This window comes from Phalaenopsis equestris, unplaced genomic scaffold, assembly GCF_001263595.1.
Source record: "Phalaenopsis equestris unplaced genomic scaffold, ASM126359v1 Scaffold000281, whole genome shotgun sequence".
Classification (NCBI taxonomy): domain Eukaryota; kingdom Viridiplantae; phylum Streptophyta; class Magnoliopsida; order Asparagales; family Orchidaceae; genus Phalaenopsis; species Phalaenopsis equestris.
Window position 1 is genome coordinate 245,014 of NW_018164723.1, and position 18,809 is coordinate 263,822.

Genomic DNA, 18,809 nt, shown 5'->3' on the forward strand with positions numbered 1-18,809 from the left:
TGATTACCTGAAGATAAATATGAAATATTACAGAAAACCAAACAAGAATATCGAGCAACCAAGCAAGAATACCGAGCAACCGAAGTAACGAACACCGAAGCAAGAATACCGGGTCGATCCAACGCCGACTCACCGAGGAAAAATACCTTTTATCAAATTAAAATAGAAGTAGAGATTAGAGAACGAACACAAAAAATCAACTCTAAGCTCTCACCGAGACAGATTTTCGCGATTTTGAGACAAGTTTTCACCGAGAGAAGATTTTCGTGATTTTGATAGAAGAAGATGGATCTCAATCTTGAGAGAAGGAGCAGCCGGAGGAGAAAAATCGGTTGCGGTCTCGTGCTTCCGTGACAGGAGAGCGGCGAGCTTTTCACGATCTTGAGAGAAGGAGCAGCCGGAGGAGAAAGATCGGCTGCGGTCTCGTGCTTCCTTGAGAGGAGAGCGGCGAGCTTTTCACAATCTTGAGCATGAAAAAGCGAACAGGGGCAAAAGCGAACGGGGAGTTAGGGCTTCCGCTCTTTCATTTCCTTTATATAGTATAATATAAAAATAATAATATAATATATTATAATAATTATATACCTTATATTATATAAATATATAATACCTATATTATTAGAGTTTAGATAGTATGTAAATGTATTATTATTAATAATTTATTTTACATTATAATTTACAGGTTTTAAATTTTAAAATATATTAATTTTTTTGAGTATATAATTATTTTAAAAATATCATAAATTATATATATATATTTATTTAATTTTTTTTTAATTTCGAACAATAACGATTCGAACACGAACGAACGCATCACTGTTCGTGTTTGGTTCGTTTAGCAAATCGAACGAAAAAAATTGTTTGTGTTCGTCTCGTTTGCTTATCGAACGAATCGAACACGAACGCTCTGGCGAATCGAACACGAACTGTTCGCGAACAACGAGCTTTTTTGACAGCCCTACCTGCAATGCTCTATGGCGCTGAATGTTGGCCTTTAAAAGAGAAGCATAATACTAAGTTAAGTGTTGGGGAAATGAGAATGATTAGGTGGATGAGTGGCTTTACACTTAGAGACAAAATGCAAAATGAATATATATGTGATAGGGTTGGTGTAGCTCCTGTGATGGACAAAATTAGAGACAGTTGTCTTAGATGGTTTGGTCACATTTAGCGTCGACCATCTAATGATCCGATTAGGAGAGTAGATGTTTTAGATTCGACTTATGTTAAGAAAGACAGAGGTAGACCTAGGAAGACTTGGGCTTATTGTATAAAAAATGATCGTAATTTATTAGAACTAAATGAAAATATGACACTAAATAGGGTGCAAGGGAGAAAAAGGATTCATCTAGGCGATGTCACTTAGTTGGATTAAGGCTTTGTTGTTGTTGTTGTTGTTTAAAGCAAAAAATAAAAGCATGCAAAAATTGCACTAAACAAACGTAGTTTTAAAATAAAAAAGAATAATAATAATAATAAAAAAAACAAAAGTAATCCCAAACATGCCCTTAGTTATGCAACTGATTGCATTCGGATAGCATTTCAATGCTTGCCCCCTTCTATTATCCATCTATGCGTCATCTCTTTTCCGTTGAATAGTTCCATTTTCACATTGGAAGCACACACATCATAGTCAAATTGAATATTGTTCAATTTTTCTTTGAGTAGTTCAGAATTATCGTTTAGCTCCTTCTAGAATGTTTGAATGATAACCACTTTTCACTGTCTTCCCATGTTAGTTTATACTCATTATTCGTAACATAATTTAATGCCTCCTTTGGGATTTACACCTGTTTATGGTAATCATCATCACCATCATCGTCATCATGATCAACCATGTGGTAATAGGCTGCTTGTTTTTGATCATTCTCACATTCTCATCAATAGTTTATCCAAACTATGCAAGTGTAGTCATCTATTCTTTTGAATGGGGATGTATTGTTGTTAATTCTTGTGTCACTAACCTTTCTTTTTTATCTGAAATTCATTTTTGTATATATTTCCCTCCTTATCCACCGTGGTGTTGGCTTCATACATTCTATGTCTAACCCAATATTCATTTTGCCTTTAGTCTCACCATACCTTAAGATGACCGGAAAAATGTGTTTTTGAATTTCACTAAAGCCATGAATGTTTTTGCTTATGATCTGGATTCATGTCTCATAAGTGATGTGACTGCTGTAGAGTAGGCTCTCTAATTTAATTTTAACATTGATGCAATACTATGTTTATTTAACTTTGATGCAATATTAAAGTGCAAGTCTTTCTTAAGAAAAGGCCTGCTGCAACAATTATTTATATACTAACAATGCTTTAATAGAAAAATGATGAAATTTAATATCAATGATAGCTTTCTGGCTTTCCTATTAGAAAATTATAACGAGGAACATAGATCATATAACAACACAATTCATTCGTATTTGATGTAAAAAGAAGAAATTCGGGATGTTTAATAGATCCAAATAACACCTATCTCAGTTTCAAAACAATCATGAAATAATAAATTCGGGCATTTGCATACATACCACCCAATTCCTATGTATTTACTTATCTAACATTTATCTAACATCTAAGTATTTACTTATCTAACATCTAAACTTTACTTTTTACATTTATTCCACCCAAATTTTTCGTATCACATAAAAAATACCATCATTTTAACATTTAACAGTGAAATACACATTTTCATGCATATTGTAAGGTGGCATGGATGTAAAGGTTGAAGTTTAGGTGTTCAATGTGTAAATACATAGGAATTAAGTAGTATGTATGTAAATCATCTGATAGAAGAAGGTGAAAGAATTGAATGATAAAGCTAGTAGACAATGAGATCAACTTGTGCTTGAACTTCCTCTCTCACGGATGTTTTGAAATATACAATTGATTAATGATCAAATCCAGTGAAATAAGGAAGAAGGTCCTTCACATCCGAACTAGTACTTTTAATCTTTCTTTCCATCATTTGTTTTACTATCTTGGAACACATTTATTTATAGATGGACTGCACGGAAGTCCCCAAAATAAAGGATGGCTCATTCTTTAGAATTGCAGGAGTTCTCACAATTCCCATCATTGCCAACATTAAAGTCTACTTTAAACTGAAACTGGCTCATTCATGCGAAATAATAATATGGAATTGGATCCTGGTGTAACCAATCATATTTCGATGCCTGCTAACTGAGGTTCTAAGAATTCTTGTGAATACAATACTCTCAGGGCTTGTTTGGGATGAATTTTTTGTTTTTTGTTTTTGCTTTTTCTTTATTCTTAAAAACATGTTTGTTTTCGGTGTTTTTAACATGTTTTTATATTTTGCTTCTAAAAATAAATTTTAACATGTTTTTGAAAATACTTTAAACATCTTCTAGGTGTATCAATTTGGATTTATGCCGGGCAGGACTACCATGGAAGCTATACATTTATTGAGAGGTTTGATGGAGAAGTTCAGAGATAATAAGGAGAATCTACATTTGATTTTTATTGATTTAGAAAAAGCTTACGATAAGGTTCCAAGAGATATCCTTTGGAGAGTTCTCGAGAAGAAATGTGTTGATATGACTTATATTCAAGTCATTAAAGATATGTATACTAGAGCTGTTACTTGTGTTCAAACTGAAGGAGGATTGACAAAATATTTTCCTATTTCTGTTGGTTTACATCAGGGATCGACTTCTGCTCTTTCAGCAGCCTGCTGTCCCTACCAATTCACTTTGCTGACCACTACCACCTCTGGATCTAATCCTAGGGTGAATTTGTGTTGTTGTTTGTTGCAATTTCAGATTTATGTTTGTTTGTTGTAATTTTCTATTGGAAGTTGGTAATAATATTTATTTTTTCATTGTTATTTGGTTTAATAAGTTGGTTTGATCAAATTATTAAAAGGTGTGAACGATTTAGATATCTTGGGTCCGTTGTCCAAAGCGATGGTGATATAGATGGGGATGTTAATAGTAGAATTCAAGTTGGTTGGTTGAAGTGGAGGAATGCTTCGGGCCTTTTGTGTGATAGAAAAACAACGCTTAGACTGAAAGGAAAATTTTATAAGACGGTGGTGAGACTTGCAATGCTCTATGGCGTTGAATGTTGGCCTTTAAAAGAGAAGCATAATAATAAGTTAAGTGTTGCCGAGATGAGAATGATTAGGTGGATGAGTGACTTTACACTTAAAGACAAAATGCGAAATGAATATATTCGTGATAGGGTTGGTGTAGCTTCCGTGACGGACAAAATTAGAGAAAGTCGTCTTAGATGGTTTGATCACATTAAACGTCGACCATCTGATGATCCGATTAGGAGAGTAGATGTTTTAGATTCGACTTGTGTTAAGAAAGGCAGAGGTAGACCTAGGAAGACTTGGGCTTATTGTATTAAAAATTATCTTAACTTACTTGAACTAAATGAAAATATGACACTAAATAGGACGCAATGGAGAAAAAAGATTCATGTAGCCGACCCCACGTAGTGGGATTAAGGCTTTGTTGTTGTTGTTGTTGTTGTATCTTCTAGGTGTATCAAGTATTTTTAAAAACAATCATATCTTAATCAAACATGTCAAATATGTTTTGTTTTAAATCAAATAGTCAAAAAAAGAAAAAAAGAAAAAAAAGGAACACAAAAGTCATCTTAAACAGTCCTTAAATTTTGTGACCTAGAATGCTCCAAAAATTCCACGAACTTAGTTGGAAGTTTCCTTGGTTTTCATCCTTTGCTCTAGGTTGCTCTTCTTAATGGTCCATTTGGGTCTTCTAACCAATTTAACATGCAAAAGCTAGACACAAGCAAGCATTTTGGTTGGTGAGCGCAAACTTCAAGCTTCTAATCAAACACTTGGTTTCTCTGTTTTTTTTTTGTTCAATTTCTTGGCGAGCAGAAAATATGACAGCACATTTCCATTTTTATTGTTCCTGAAAATTGCTCTTTTACTTGTTTAATCTTAACCTGCTTGAAAAAAAAATAAATTTTTTTTGGAAGATTTACATAGATTCCACTCAATTCGTATGTATTTACATATCTAACATCTAAACTTTATTTTTACATATATGCCACTTAACCTATGCATGAAAATATGTGTTTCACTTCTTAAAGTTAAAAAGGCGATTTTTTATGTGATATAAAGATTTAAGTGGTATAAATGTAAAAGTCAAGTTTAGATGTTAGTTAGGTAAATATATATGAATTGGGTGGTATGTACGTGAATGCCTTTTTTTTTTGCCAATGTAATGGACCTGTGCTCCCATTGGCAGGTATAGGGTTGGGAATGGGTTTCATGTTGTTGCCGCACACACGGATAGTCCATGTTTAAAGCTGAAGCCGAGGACTGCTTCTTTAAAGACTAATTACCTTATGGTGAATGTACAGACTTATGGAGCTGGCTTATGGCATACGTGGTTCGATAGAGATCTCAGTGTCGCAGGACGAGTTATCATGAAAGCTGGTGATGATTTTTTCACACATGAACTTGTAAAAGTGAAAAGACCTATTTTGCGAGTGCCAACATTGGCCATACACCTAGACCGGTTTGTGTTTCAATAACTATCTTTCTTTGTACGTTGATAAATTTCACACATGTACTTTTCATTATTTTGTTCTTTAGCAACTTGATAAACTTAGGGCTTGTCTGAGATCAATTTTGTTTATGTTTTTTTTTTTGTTTTTTATTTTATCTTTTAAAATATATTTATTTAGTGTGTTTTTTCTATATTCTTATTTTTGATGTCCAAAAGTAAATAAACATGTTTTTAAAAGTACTCAAAATAAGTCTCAAAACACTTGTTTTGGGTGTTTTTAAAAATAATCATTTTTTAGTTAAATAGTTAGACATGTATTGTTTCAGATCATAACATAAACAAAACAAAATAAAAATAAAAAAGAAAAATTAAAAAATAAAAGTGATCCCAAACAGTCCTTTAGAATAAAGAAATACATAATCTAAGGTTATCTATTTACTGTTAAACGAATCATTCACAATGTGCCTTTTTCTTTGACTTTCAATGTAAATGTTGTTGAGCAAACGATGTTAGAAGAAAGCTCTGGTGATTTTTCTGCTATTTGAAATGAAATGGAATGATAGAGTGCAGACATATACTCTTGAAATCTTAAATGAGACATGTTGTTGAGCAAACGATGTTAGAAGAAAGTTCTAATGATTTTTCTGCTATTTGAATTGAAACGGAATGATAGAGTGCAGACATATACTCTTGAAATCTTAAGTGAAACATGTGTTATGTTTAACTGCTTGGATTAGTTACTGATAAATTCACAAGTTTTTTTATAAAGTATATTGTTAATATCATGTTCCACGTTCTAGAAGAAAATTTTTATTTTTTATTTTATATGTCAAAATAGAGAAGGAAGATTTACATAAATACCACTCAATTCCTATTTACTTACATATCAAAACCTAAACTTCAATTTTTATACGCAGACCATCTTACATATGCATATTAAAATGGTAGTATTTTTGATATGATGTGAAAGATTTGGGTGTATAAATGTTAAAATTAAAGTTTAGGTGTTTGATATGTAAATGCATAGGTATTGGGTGGTACGTATGTAGATGCCTCAAAAGGAATGATGCTTTTGCGGTTTTTAATATCCAACTCTTCAATATTGTTTGGTAAGAGATATTATGATAGCTGACCACCATAGATTGTTCAACCTACACCGATTTCATGATCTCCAATAGGTTATACAGTCGTTGCTAATTGCAGTCCATGGTCGTAGGAACTCACATTGCTTGAATATTTACATCTTTGCTATGAAATATTATGATATCTGACCACCATTACCGCATTAGATTGTTTCAGCGAACCATTTCATGGTCTCAATAGGCTCTGCAGTCATTTCTACACGCCCTCTAGAGTTTTAGGAAATCACATTTCCTGACTATTTAGATCTTTGCTGTGAAATATTACAATCATTTACGCTGTGGTTGCCCCAGATCAAAATTTTCTTTTCTAATGTAGTTCCCTCAATTTAAGCAAAGTTTAGATCCTCTAAATTTTATGCTTTTCAGTTTCCTTTTTTTAGTTTCTTTTTTTAAATTTTTAGAAAATCTTATTGTAAATTGCTCTATTTTTTCCTTACCTTCTCATCAGTTAGAAGGATGCTGTGATGGGGTTGCCATGCAGGACTTTATCTATCTCACTTTGCACTCAAGTTTTCTGAAACATTCAACTTCTATAAGTCTTGAATGGCAACATGTTGAATGGGTAAGCGATAGTTTGTTAAACAACAAGCCCATCTCTTAATCTATCAGCATGGATACTTTAAAAATGGCAAAAACCTGCAACAAACTCCTCATCTTTGAACAGGTCTACTTATGTTCATCTTTAAGAGTGGAGAATTAGATCTTAATCGATTTATTTTGTGTTCTGATTGAGCAGAGGTCACTGCCAAACATAGAGTTATTTGAGATGAAATATTGGTTGAGATGTGTGTTATATGGCTGGTTTTGGTTTTAAACTTTAGCTGAATTCACAGTTAAATATCAGAAGCTTATTCTACAAAATTATGTTTTTTTTTTTTTTGGATTGTTGGATTGTGCTAAAGAAATTGGCAAAATTATGTTTTTTTTTTTTTTGGATTGTGCTAAAGAAATTGGCGTTATTGGTGCCAAGGAGACAAAATTATGACTTATAAGGACATCTAAGTCTCTATCGTAAATTTTGTTTTGTCTTTTAGTGTGAAGGTGTGGGCTTTGAAATTTGATGCCTTGACCCCTCTTGAAAAATGATTGACGAGAGAGTTTAATTGAGGTTTTGGGTTTTCAGAAGACATATTAGATTGAAGATAAGTCAATGTCCAAATATTTTCCCCTCATTTTGCAAGGGTTTTTTAATCTAGAGTTTGAGCTTTCTCATAGTCCCAAGCTCTTATGTTTAATTACTCCTCCCGATAATGGAAGAACACTTTCAATTAAAGCTAGTCACTAGGTCGCTGATCACTTAGTATATAGTAACACAAATTTAAAGTTTTATTTTGTGAAATTTGATTGAATTTTAAATTGTAGGAATTCATGACCATGAGAATAAAAATATATTGTTGAGGAAATGATGTCAAACCCTATCATGATTCCATGATTTCATTTTCTTGGGCTGTCATGGACCTTGATCTATTTCGTCAGGGGAGATAATCGACCCAACTTAACGAACAATCATTGTCAACAACTATGAGTTGCTTCTTCCAAGTGACCGTTATAGACCTTGGGTGAATATTTGTCTAAGGAGACTAATCTAAATCAACTTTAGCTTACAGAGGGCTTTATGCCCAATCAAATATACAATATTATTCACATCTCAAAGGACAAAAAATCATTGGGGAAAATAAATGACTGTAATTTAATTGTGTCATTTGACTGTAAATTATCATGTTAAAGATCTCATGTCACAACCTTTTTTTTTGTGGAGCCGGCTGGCTAAGCCACTCAGATAAAGGACATGAGCTACATTTTTACTATCACAAATTATTTCAAGAGTAAATATAGTAGTATACTTGATAAAACCCTAGCTCTATGTGAGCTAAGATCAATCATGAATTTGTCTCCCTTGGCAAATTTGTGTGGAAGGTCGATGGGTTTTATTTTTAGTTTAATGATTTTTATTTGATTTGAATATTTAATGATTTTGGATTTTAAGTTTAAATTTAAAATAAACACATTAAAATTTAAAGGTATTTTTGAAAATATTCTCATTTTGTTGAAGTTTACATTCAACACGACCATCATCAAAGAGTTTTAATATTTTATTTGAGCCTTGTCAATTTTGCCATATTCTGAGAGGATGGCTTTGGAAAATTATTTTAATTGAATTTATTCAGTCATATATGAAACTTAATTTTTGAAAATAGTCCATTTCGGTGGAAATATTAGATCAATTCGGTTATTATTGGAGAATTACTTGATTTGAGCCATGTCAACTTTACATTATGCTCCAAAATTATCACATTTATGATTGATACATAATTGAATTTAAGCATTTTCAACTCTATTCCTCTTATAGAGGATCAGATTCATAAATTATTATTTGTATTCATTTAGATAGTCTTTAAAGCATAATTTTGAAAATAGACCATTCGACAATCAACACGATCAACATCGATGTATGATTGAAATTTACATCTTGATTGTAAATGATCGAGTTTAAGATTGACATATGATTGAATCTGAACCTCATCAACTCTGTCTTGTTTATAGAGGTTTGAGTTCGTAAATTATTATTTGAATTTATTTAAATAGACTTTAAACAGTTTTAAAAATAGACTTATCTTGTTGAAATTCACAATCAACACGATTTTTATCATGCTGTTTGGATTCTTGGATTTGAATCCCATCCAATTTACATTTTGGTTGTAAAGGAGTGGTTTTAAGATTGACACATGATTGAATTGAAACTTATCTCTCTGTTCTGCTTACAGAAGATCGTGTTCATAAATTATTATTTTAATTTATTTAATTAAACTTTAAAGCATAATTTTGACGATATACCAATTCGACCAAAATTCACAGTAAATATTGCTATAATTGGGGATTTGAATGCTTGATTTGAACTTTGTCAACTTTGTTCCATTTTATTGAGAATCGAGTTTATATGTTCATTTGTTATATGATAGAACCTATCAATACTATCTCGTTCATAGAGGCTCATGTCTATGCGTTAAGCTCATTATTGCATTGTTTGGAAAATATAATGGCATAAAAAATATCATTTTAAAATATATCTTTTAATAAAAGATTTGATGATTTATTTTGGATGAAATATTCACCATTTCTTATAGAGGACTGATATTCTATTATTATTCAATCTCATCAACTTTAATCTTCTAAAAAAAATGATTAAACCGACTAATTGACACAATCTCGTCAACTTCAGTCTTTTCGGACCATATTGATCAGCGAGACTCAATATTTTTAGCTCCAATCCTAATTAAAGGGAGGATCATACTCATTGAGACTTATGACCATGTCTTATGTCTAAGGCTGCCAATTTGAGAGCATTCATAATTTAACATTTCGAATTTAATTTATGAAAAAAGAGATTTTGTAAATATTCAAATTATTGAAATATTTTTAGAATACTTGATTGCTTTTCAAAGCAAAGCAAAATAGGTGTTTGCAGAAATAGCATATTTTTTAAATCAAGATATTTTAATATTCAATTTAATTTAATCCCGCACAGTATTTTTGGACCGTATGATCAAGTATTTAGTGTGTTGGTCGAAGCATCTTCATGTTTAAAATTTTGTAAATTAAATATATTTTAGTGTGCTTATGCTTGCCATTGACACATTTTGATGCACTTGGATGATGAAATTGTATGGACTTTAGTGCATTTGCATAGTGTGCTTGCATACTAATTATGATATCTTAATTATTAATGCAATACATATATGATGGATTATTCAAACAACATTTGCACACTTTTCAAGATATGCACAAATTTTGAGGTAGTGAAAGTGATGTGAAATAGCTTTGAATTTGTTTTGGTTCTGATGTCCAAACATTAAATGTTTGCATGAGTGATCCATTATATAAGGTTGTGCACAAATATTTCATTTGAGCTCAAATCTTGCATTTTGGCTCGTACAAAAAGGTTGCAGATTCAATTGGGATTTTGGATTAACATGAATCTTACTAGTACCAATTATATCGTTAGTTTTGTTTTTATATGATAGTTATTGAGCGATGTGGGGCCCACAAGATTCCATTTTCTTCTTATAAATAGAGGGGAGAGGGGAAGCTCATTTTCATTATTTGATATTGGGCTTTGAAAAGTGTGGGAGTTTGGTTATCATTGGGAGGTCTTGTTCAAACTTGTAGGTGAGCTGCCTTATACACCATAAATCCTTTGTAAGTTTATTATAAGACTCCCATATGTTCACTTGAAACTTTTTAGTTTGATTGCAAGGCATTATTTTAAATAGTGTTTTAAATTCTTTATTTTGCAATTTATAATTTTTTTTAATAACATTTTCATTTAAATACTTTTTTAAGTCCCATTAAAAGACAGATATGGGTGTTGTTTTAAAGACTAGGGCTTTGTCTTTTAACTTACATGTTTAAAAAGACACTTATAGTTCTTTAGTATTTGTGTAAAGGTCAAAACATTTTCCTGCCGAGTTAGAATAATCTGTATGGGTACTTAATTATATCCTTTATTATTCCTCAGTGAGACGACAAATTTGAGGTGACGAGACAAAGAATCTGTGAGAAAAAATGTAATAGATTTTTTTTCTTATTTTCCTTTTATTTTTGAAAGAAATAGAGGGGTGGGAAAAAAGGATTAAGGTGACTGTTAAGTGGTCGTCGTCGGAGTTCATTCGAGGGGTTTGTCGTAGGAGAAAATGGAGAGAAGGTTGGTTGTAGATAGCGGATTTGAGGAAAAGAAGAGCAACAGTTGGCGAGTTCTATTAGGGTTGAGCAGAGGTGGGTATCGATATGAGAGTCAGGTGAAACGTCGCCGAATGTCCTACAGTGATGGGTGTCTCTCGATTTGGGGGTTGAGGTGGAGCAGAAGAGGGAGGCAGGTGGAGCATTGGGGCTATCATTTGAAGGACTTGTCGTGGGGAGATCTACTGGCATAGGAGGCACCTTGGGAAGAGAGGAAGTGGCTAATGAGAGACTGTGCAATAGGAGAAAGCTAATGCGATAGAGTAGGGACGGGGTCAATGTAGGCCATCAGGGTTTTTTTCGCGTAGGCTGCTAGAGTTTGGTGTTGCGGGTTGAAAGGGAGGAAGGATGTTGGGAACTTATAGCCCAAGGGGTCGGAGCTGAAGAGCTGAACAATGGTGTTAAGTAGGAGGACAATAGTGTTGGGGCTGCTTATCGATGGGAACTTTTACCTGCAAGAGGGTTGTAAAGAATTGATGTGGGTTTGCTTTAAGGGTGGAGCAGAAGCAGATGGAAGAGGAAGGAGATGTGACTTGTGTGAGAGGGGGAGGATCGTAGAACAGTGCAGTTGTGGCGGTGCTGCTGGTTTACTGATCAGAGTTGAAGGTAGAGTAGGGGGTGTGGCTGCTAGGAGGACGTGCCTCGTGTTGGTTTCGTGTGAGAACAAACGCGAAACTGTGAATATGTGTGAGTATAAGAGTGGTTTTTTGTGTGATTTTTTGGCAGGAGATGGGAGTGGTAGCTTTATTCTTTTATTATATATATTTTATTTGTTGTCCTTCCTTTAACAGGGAAGAATTTGAGAAGAGTATGGTGAATTGGGCATGCATGTACAATTTGTGTAGATTTTTTAATTATTTGTTTTTTTATATGAATGTATATATGCCAAAATACATGTATACGTGCTAAAACATTTGATGAAATTTTAAACATTTATAATACATATATACATGCATAACTTTTCTTTAGTCTTTTTAACATTATAATATGTGCATAACATTTTATTTTTTTATTATGGATTTTTTTTTCGATAGAATAGATGAGGATGAAAACATGTGGGGAGTTGTGATTCGTTTTGTACGGTAATAGGGATTGACAATACAAAGTTTGTTGTTATTTTTATATTATATTGTATATTATATATATACTTATACATACATACATACGAACATTAAAAAATTCGTCATTTGAGCGCATCAAAATGCATACTGGCACCCTCGTGTGAAGAGGGAGCTGTTTGATCCTGCAAGCCCACGGGAACCGAATTCTTCTGTTGGATGATTCCACTTATCACAAAATTAGCTTTCTCGTGATTGCGGGTTGCCGGGAATGCCGCTAAAGACGCCCGATTTAATTTTGCTTTACATCTTTGTTTCTCTTTTGATTTATTTTCTATTTCTTTTTTATTCTAATTATGTTATTTTCTTTTGGTAACTTATTTATGTGTTATTTTTTCTGTTTGGACATTTTTTACTATTGTTTGTGTTTCAGAGACATTTTCTTGAGTTTATGCTCTTCGAATTACTGTATCATCTTTCTTTTGCAAGTGATGTTTTGTTTAGGAATAGACAGTGGAGCATCCTCACAGCTCAAATGTTGTTGATTCAAAATTTGTTGTTGTTTTTTTCAGTTGGGAGCCTGTGACAACTACTTAACTCGCATATTATTAGGGGTGTCACTTCGGGTCGGCTGGTCAGGTTCGTGTTTGACTCGAAATTGGCCCGAATGATAAATAAGTCGAATTCCTTGACCCGAATCCGACTCGAAAAATATTTAGGTCAACCCGAACCTGGATATTTCAAGTCGAGTTTAAGTCGTGTTGGCGTGTCAGGTCAATTTTTGACACAGAGATGTTAATTTGGGCTGACGAGCGGGTCTAGATCTGGCTCAAAAATGAACCAACATGAATCGAGTCAACCTAAACTTGACCCAAATAATAAACGGGTCGAATTCTTTGACCCGAACCCGACTCAAAAAATATTCAGGTTAACCCGAATTCGAATTTTTTCAAATTGAGTTCGAGTTATGTTAGCATTTCAGGTCAGTTTTTGAGACCCTTACATAATATCTTACCCTTGTCATTACACAACTACCTCCCCTTTAAATCCCCTTCCCAACATCTTCTGTGATCCCTAGAATTGTATCATATGGTATCTGAGCCTGATAAGCCCTAGATTTTTAGTGTTTTTTTCTCATTGGCCCCAATTAAAATACACAACCTAAATCTTCGACTAATTCAACACCCTAACTGTTCCTACCGAAATTTATAGTCTTAGACTCGAAATTTTCGAAAACCAACCTTCATCAAAATTTCTCCTTGACACATACCACCAAAACTCTAACTCTAAATTACCCTTTTCTTTTACCCAACATTTCAGTTGGAAGAATAAGACGCCATGCTGCCAAGGAGATGCCATGCCGCCAAGGAGACGTCATGCCGCCAAGGAGACGCCATGCCGCCAAGAAGACTCTATGGAGAATCCCTAAATTACCTTTTTCTTTTTGAAAATTTGACGTTCTTGGCTCAAATAAAAAATTACTTATCAAATCTTTGACTAATTGAATTCCCTAACCGTTCCCACCTCAATTTCTAGCCCTAGACCAAAAATTTTCAAAAATGAATTTTTCTATCTTTACCAAAATTTCACCTCGATACCTACCATCCAATCCTAAACTCTAAAGGTCTGTTTGGGGCAGCTGCAGCTTCTCAGCTTTTCAGTTTTTCAGCTGCTGCTGGGCCGCCCCAAGCTGGCTGCCTGTTTGATATAGCTGTGTGAAAACAGCTGTGAGAGTTGTTTCGGGAAAAATGACTATGTTGCCCTTATTTGGTAGAAGTGTTTAAAAGAAAACTTTAAGAGACACATTTTTTAAACTTCAGAAGCAGAAATTCATTTTTGAACATAATAGAAAGTTCATATACACCATTCACTTAACAGGGAGCCTCGAAAGTGCTAAAAATTTTTGTTTAGAATATGCAAGTGTTTCCATTGATGGGGTAAGACCTAATATAGAATAGAATCTAAGCAATGCTTTTGGAACGAGAATTTCTTTTTTTTTTTTGGCTTCAAAATAAAAATGGATATTACATCTCACAATAGCTGATTTTATGGTTTGATGTTTTGCAAGGTCAAACTTAATTGAAATGTAAAATGCATGTATTTTGATAAATATGGATAATTCTTGCTCTTCAACATTTCATAGTTTTATGTTCAACATTTTGAACACACATGTGAGCTACTTTGTTATCAACTCTATGGAAGAAAAACAATTATAACAATGCAATCCATCGTCAGAGACCATGAATGCATCATATGCATGCACCGCTAAGACTTATATTCAAGCATGTACTTTACGTGCTACTATCAAAAAATTCAAAGTGCTAAAAGGAAAAAAATATTTGGTCATCATTAAGTTCATAAGAGAAATGAATTTCTATCCAAATGATTCGAAAAAAAAAAGATAGTGCAAAGTATAAAAGGATGATAGAAAAGCCATAAGCCCATTGACAAAGTTTACCGAATGAATTTCCTATAAATTTCAGTCTTAGCAAGTTATAAGTTAGACAACTCCAGAGAAACCCCACTATGAGTAACAACACAATTTCCTCCAATTGGACCAAAATTATTGTATCGAAGAGAATGACGAAATTGGCTTCATCATCAATACCAACTCACTCAGTTCGTTAAGATAGAATAAAACTAATACTTCTAAAGAATGATACCCCAAGATCTTATTCCTCATATCAACTTTACTAACACGACGATGCAATTCATGACTCTGGTTACAAGGATACAAATCCGAGATACCTTAACAAGAGTAGGATCAATCACAGCGCCAGCAATAGTCTCCATGGATAGAAATTGGGTGTCGTTGACGATAACGCAACAGTGGGCGGTGATGTTCTCGACGACAGTTTGGAGGCAACGGAGGAAAGGGGAAATGATGATGCGGTGGACTAGGAAGCCAATGGCTCGCATTCTTTTTCCCGTTGTCCAAGCCCGAATCTTGCCAGAATTCGTCAATGGCGGATCCCATGGACGCTCTGCACGGGCCAACCATAAAGGTTCCTCACGTCGATTCGATTGCTGTGCCTCATTACCACTACGTTCCGTCGCCTGCTTCTCCTCCAATTTGGAAAATGGGCATGAAGATTCTCAGGGAGGTGGGAAGTTCTACTAGGCACTGGAGAACTCAAAATCTCTCTCACTCTCTTCTTCGCTTCTTTGCTACTGTGGTGCTTGCTCTTCCTCTTCTTTCGCGGGAACTACTTTCGCGGAAGGGGGTATGGGGGTAAAAAGCAGATCAACGAAGTTGGGGCTGCAGGGAAGAGAGAGCTTTCCGTGTTCGCACCAAATCGCGGGACGCCGCTGCGGTATCGCCGCCCCAAACGGGCTAAAGTAGCGGCACGCTGCCGCGCCGCAGGTCCCCTGCACCCCAAACGAACCCTAAATTACCCTTTTCTTTTACCTGATATTTTAGTTAGAATAATAAGACGCCATGACGCGAAGGAGAAAACCTCAACGAGGTGTTCAAGAGATCACTATAGAGGATATAAAATGGGAATATTTTCAACCTCAACAAAGATTTGCCGCCTTTGAGAGGAGACAACCCGAAGAGGTCACTCATAATCAAAACAGTTACTTGTCAGATCGAGAGGAGGAAGTGAATCCTTTTCATCAGTAAATTTCTAGTGATGAAGAGCCAATACCCCATCAAGTTGCCACTTAATATCAAAGAAACCTTAATTTTGGAGTGAAGATTGATTTGCGAGATCTTTACGGTCACATGGATTCAAATGGATTTATCGAGTAACTCTATACAATAGAGCAAGTCTTTGAATATAAGGGCGTTCCACTTTACAGAAGAGTAAAGCTGGTAGCCATTAAGCTCAGGAAAAACACTTTACTGTAATGGGAAAATTTGAAGCTTCCGCGCTAGCATGAGAGATAAAATAAAATCACCATTAGGTCCAAAATGAAATGAGAGATGCAGCGCATATACCTTCTAACACATTACAAATCGGACATTTTTCAGAACAATAAGATTTTTTAGTAGAGGAGTACACTACTGAGTTCAAACAGTTTATGTTAAATTTAATTGTAAGCTGATGAAGCCTAAGAAGAACACCATAACTTGATATCTAGGAGGATCGAGATCATCCATTGACAATGTGGTACAATTACAATTTTATTGGATATTACAAGATGTTCAGACCCTTGCCTTGAAGGGAAGAGATAACATTGGAATATTATGTTCACACCTCTCTTCAATGCTTGTATAAATTATAATAGCCATAAGAGTGGATTGCAAATGGCCCACGACTTATACAAAATCTAAGATCATTTAAATTTTAAAAGCTTGCGTGAATAATTGATCGTTAAATTGAACCCAAATATTCTATTTGAGCTCAATTTTACCTTTTGTTTACTTGTATCTGGCATTATAGATATGGTGGTGAATTTGTGGGACGAGTGAGAATTTTGTAGTTATTGAATAATATCAATTTTTTTCATTTTATATAATTGTTACTTGTTGAGATTAGGCCGCACATTTGTTGTTTAAGCTTATTTGCCAAAAAATTCTGAAGGTCATGGGTTATTTGCTCGGAATAGAAAGTTAAATTTGTTTTTATAAGCAGGTTGCCAAATGGCTTATAGGTTGCATTCGAGCTCATAGAACAGATATTGAGTCCCCTATAAGTTATGTTTAGTGTTCAAATTTTATTTTATTTTGTAATTTGTTTTCTCATTTTGACTTTTACATTTTGATTAGTTTGATTTTCCTTTTTAATCCCTTTATTTTAGTAACAATTTTGGCAGCACTCTGGCGTTCGTTCCCCGTCATGAGGTTAGAGGAGTAATTGACCTTCCCAACACATGTAAAAAGACTTAGGGTTTGTTTGACACAGCTGTTGATTATTTATAATCTGCTGATAAGCAAATTATTCTGATAATCTGATAATCTGCAGATTATCAGAATAATCTGGCTTTCTGTTTGGGGCAGCTTATTCAGAGTAGCTTATTGGTGGTTAAATGACATTTCTGTCCCTGTCTGATAAAATTGTTTGGGGCAGCTTATTCAGAATAGTTTATTAATAGTACAAAAACAAGTGCAGAATCATGCAATCATCACAAATCAATTCCAAAAGATGACATGAAATTCTCACACTCTCGTCAGTAACAGAAGAAATAAAAAAGTACAAAGACAAGTACAATTGCAATGAGAATTATTAAAATATTTAATTTCAAACTCTAGGTATGCCTCTCCTCAGCTGTACTATCAACCTCGGAAAACACCGGATTCCCATGACTGCTGACAGTGTAATATGTGGGACTATCAGCCCACCGGAAGAAACCACAACGAGCTGAAAAACCCTTGGCATAACCATAGAACTGCCTCCTAAAGCTATGAGGCTGACTTGACGTGAGCAACGAATATGGTAGTTCACAATAACACAAAATACCTCTGTCTGTAACTGATATCCTAGAAGTCAAAATCAAAACCAAATTCCTAGAGAACTCAAAATGCATTCTCCACACATTTCTTCATGCCTAGCAAAACAATGAAAGGAAATTGTGAAACCATAAAGATCCTTTCGGCGACCTTCGAATTGACAAGGAAGAAGATGAAAGCCTTTGCTCTTCCGTCAGTTCCGTCAAGGAAGAAAAAAAACAAAGAACAGCGAGGTTTGACCGTTCACGCCCAACGAAGACGGTGGGGTAAAGCATACCTTACGAATCAGAAAGAGAAATCGAAAGGAACACGGTCCGATCTCCTCTAGGGTGTAGAAATTTAATCGCAGGCAACGGACCAGGGAGGGAGAGCGCGAGGGGTATCTAGGGCAGAGATGATAGCCGAACGCGGGACGCTGGTCTTGACCCGCGTCGAAGCCCTTAAGAAATTTAGCGAAGCGGGACGCAGTGGGATATGAATAATCCGGACGAACGTTCACCCAAACACTGCGGCGGCGTCTTCAAGCCGCCGCACCTAAATAATCTGCCCCAAAAGGGCCCTTATAATACTTATAATAGGTATCATAAGACACCTCAATCTTAGAATATTTTAACCCACCATGCTAAAAGCATGCATGGGCCTTCAAGTTCATTTGAAAAGCATTACAATGTTTTCCTGCCGAGGTCAAACATCTCTAAAGGTTACTTGTAGGGTTGACCTTCGGGTACCTGCGTAAACATCCAATACATAGGTGGAACACCCCGGACAAGTGCTTAAGTTTTCCCTATTTTATACCTTAGCGAGGTGATGATTTGACGTGGTGAGATAATAAATATGCAAGGCAAAATATAATATATATTTCTATATTTTTTGGGCACAGGAGAAGGCTATCCGACACAAGCAAGGTGGTGGCTACTGCTTTGGAAATAGTAGAATCACTGCACACTAGAGCTCAGAATGGGCTGGGCTT

The 18,809-nt window shown here is 34.7% G+C and overlaps 1 protein-coding gene across 2 annotated transcripts in view; it reads left to right on the forward strand.

Annotated features, from left to right (window-relative positions):
- LOC110024941 (probable aspartyl aminopeptidase) overlaps window positions 1–18,809 on the forward strand; it is an 83,210-nt gene that overhangs the window by 10,807 nt on the left and 53,594 nt on the right. For both annotated transcript variants that reach the window (XM_020725139.1, XM_020725140.1), the window contains exon 4: window positions 5,244–5,516. In XM_020725139.1, coding sequence (XP_020580798.1) covers window positions 5,244–5,516 — 273 coding nt within the window. The remainder of the gene's footprint in view (window positions 1–5,243; window positions 5,517–18,809) is intronic.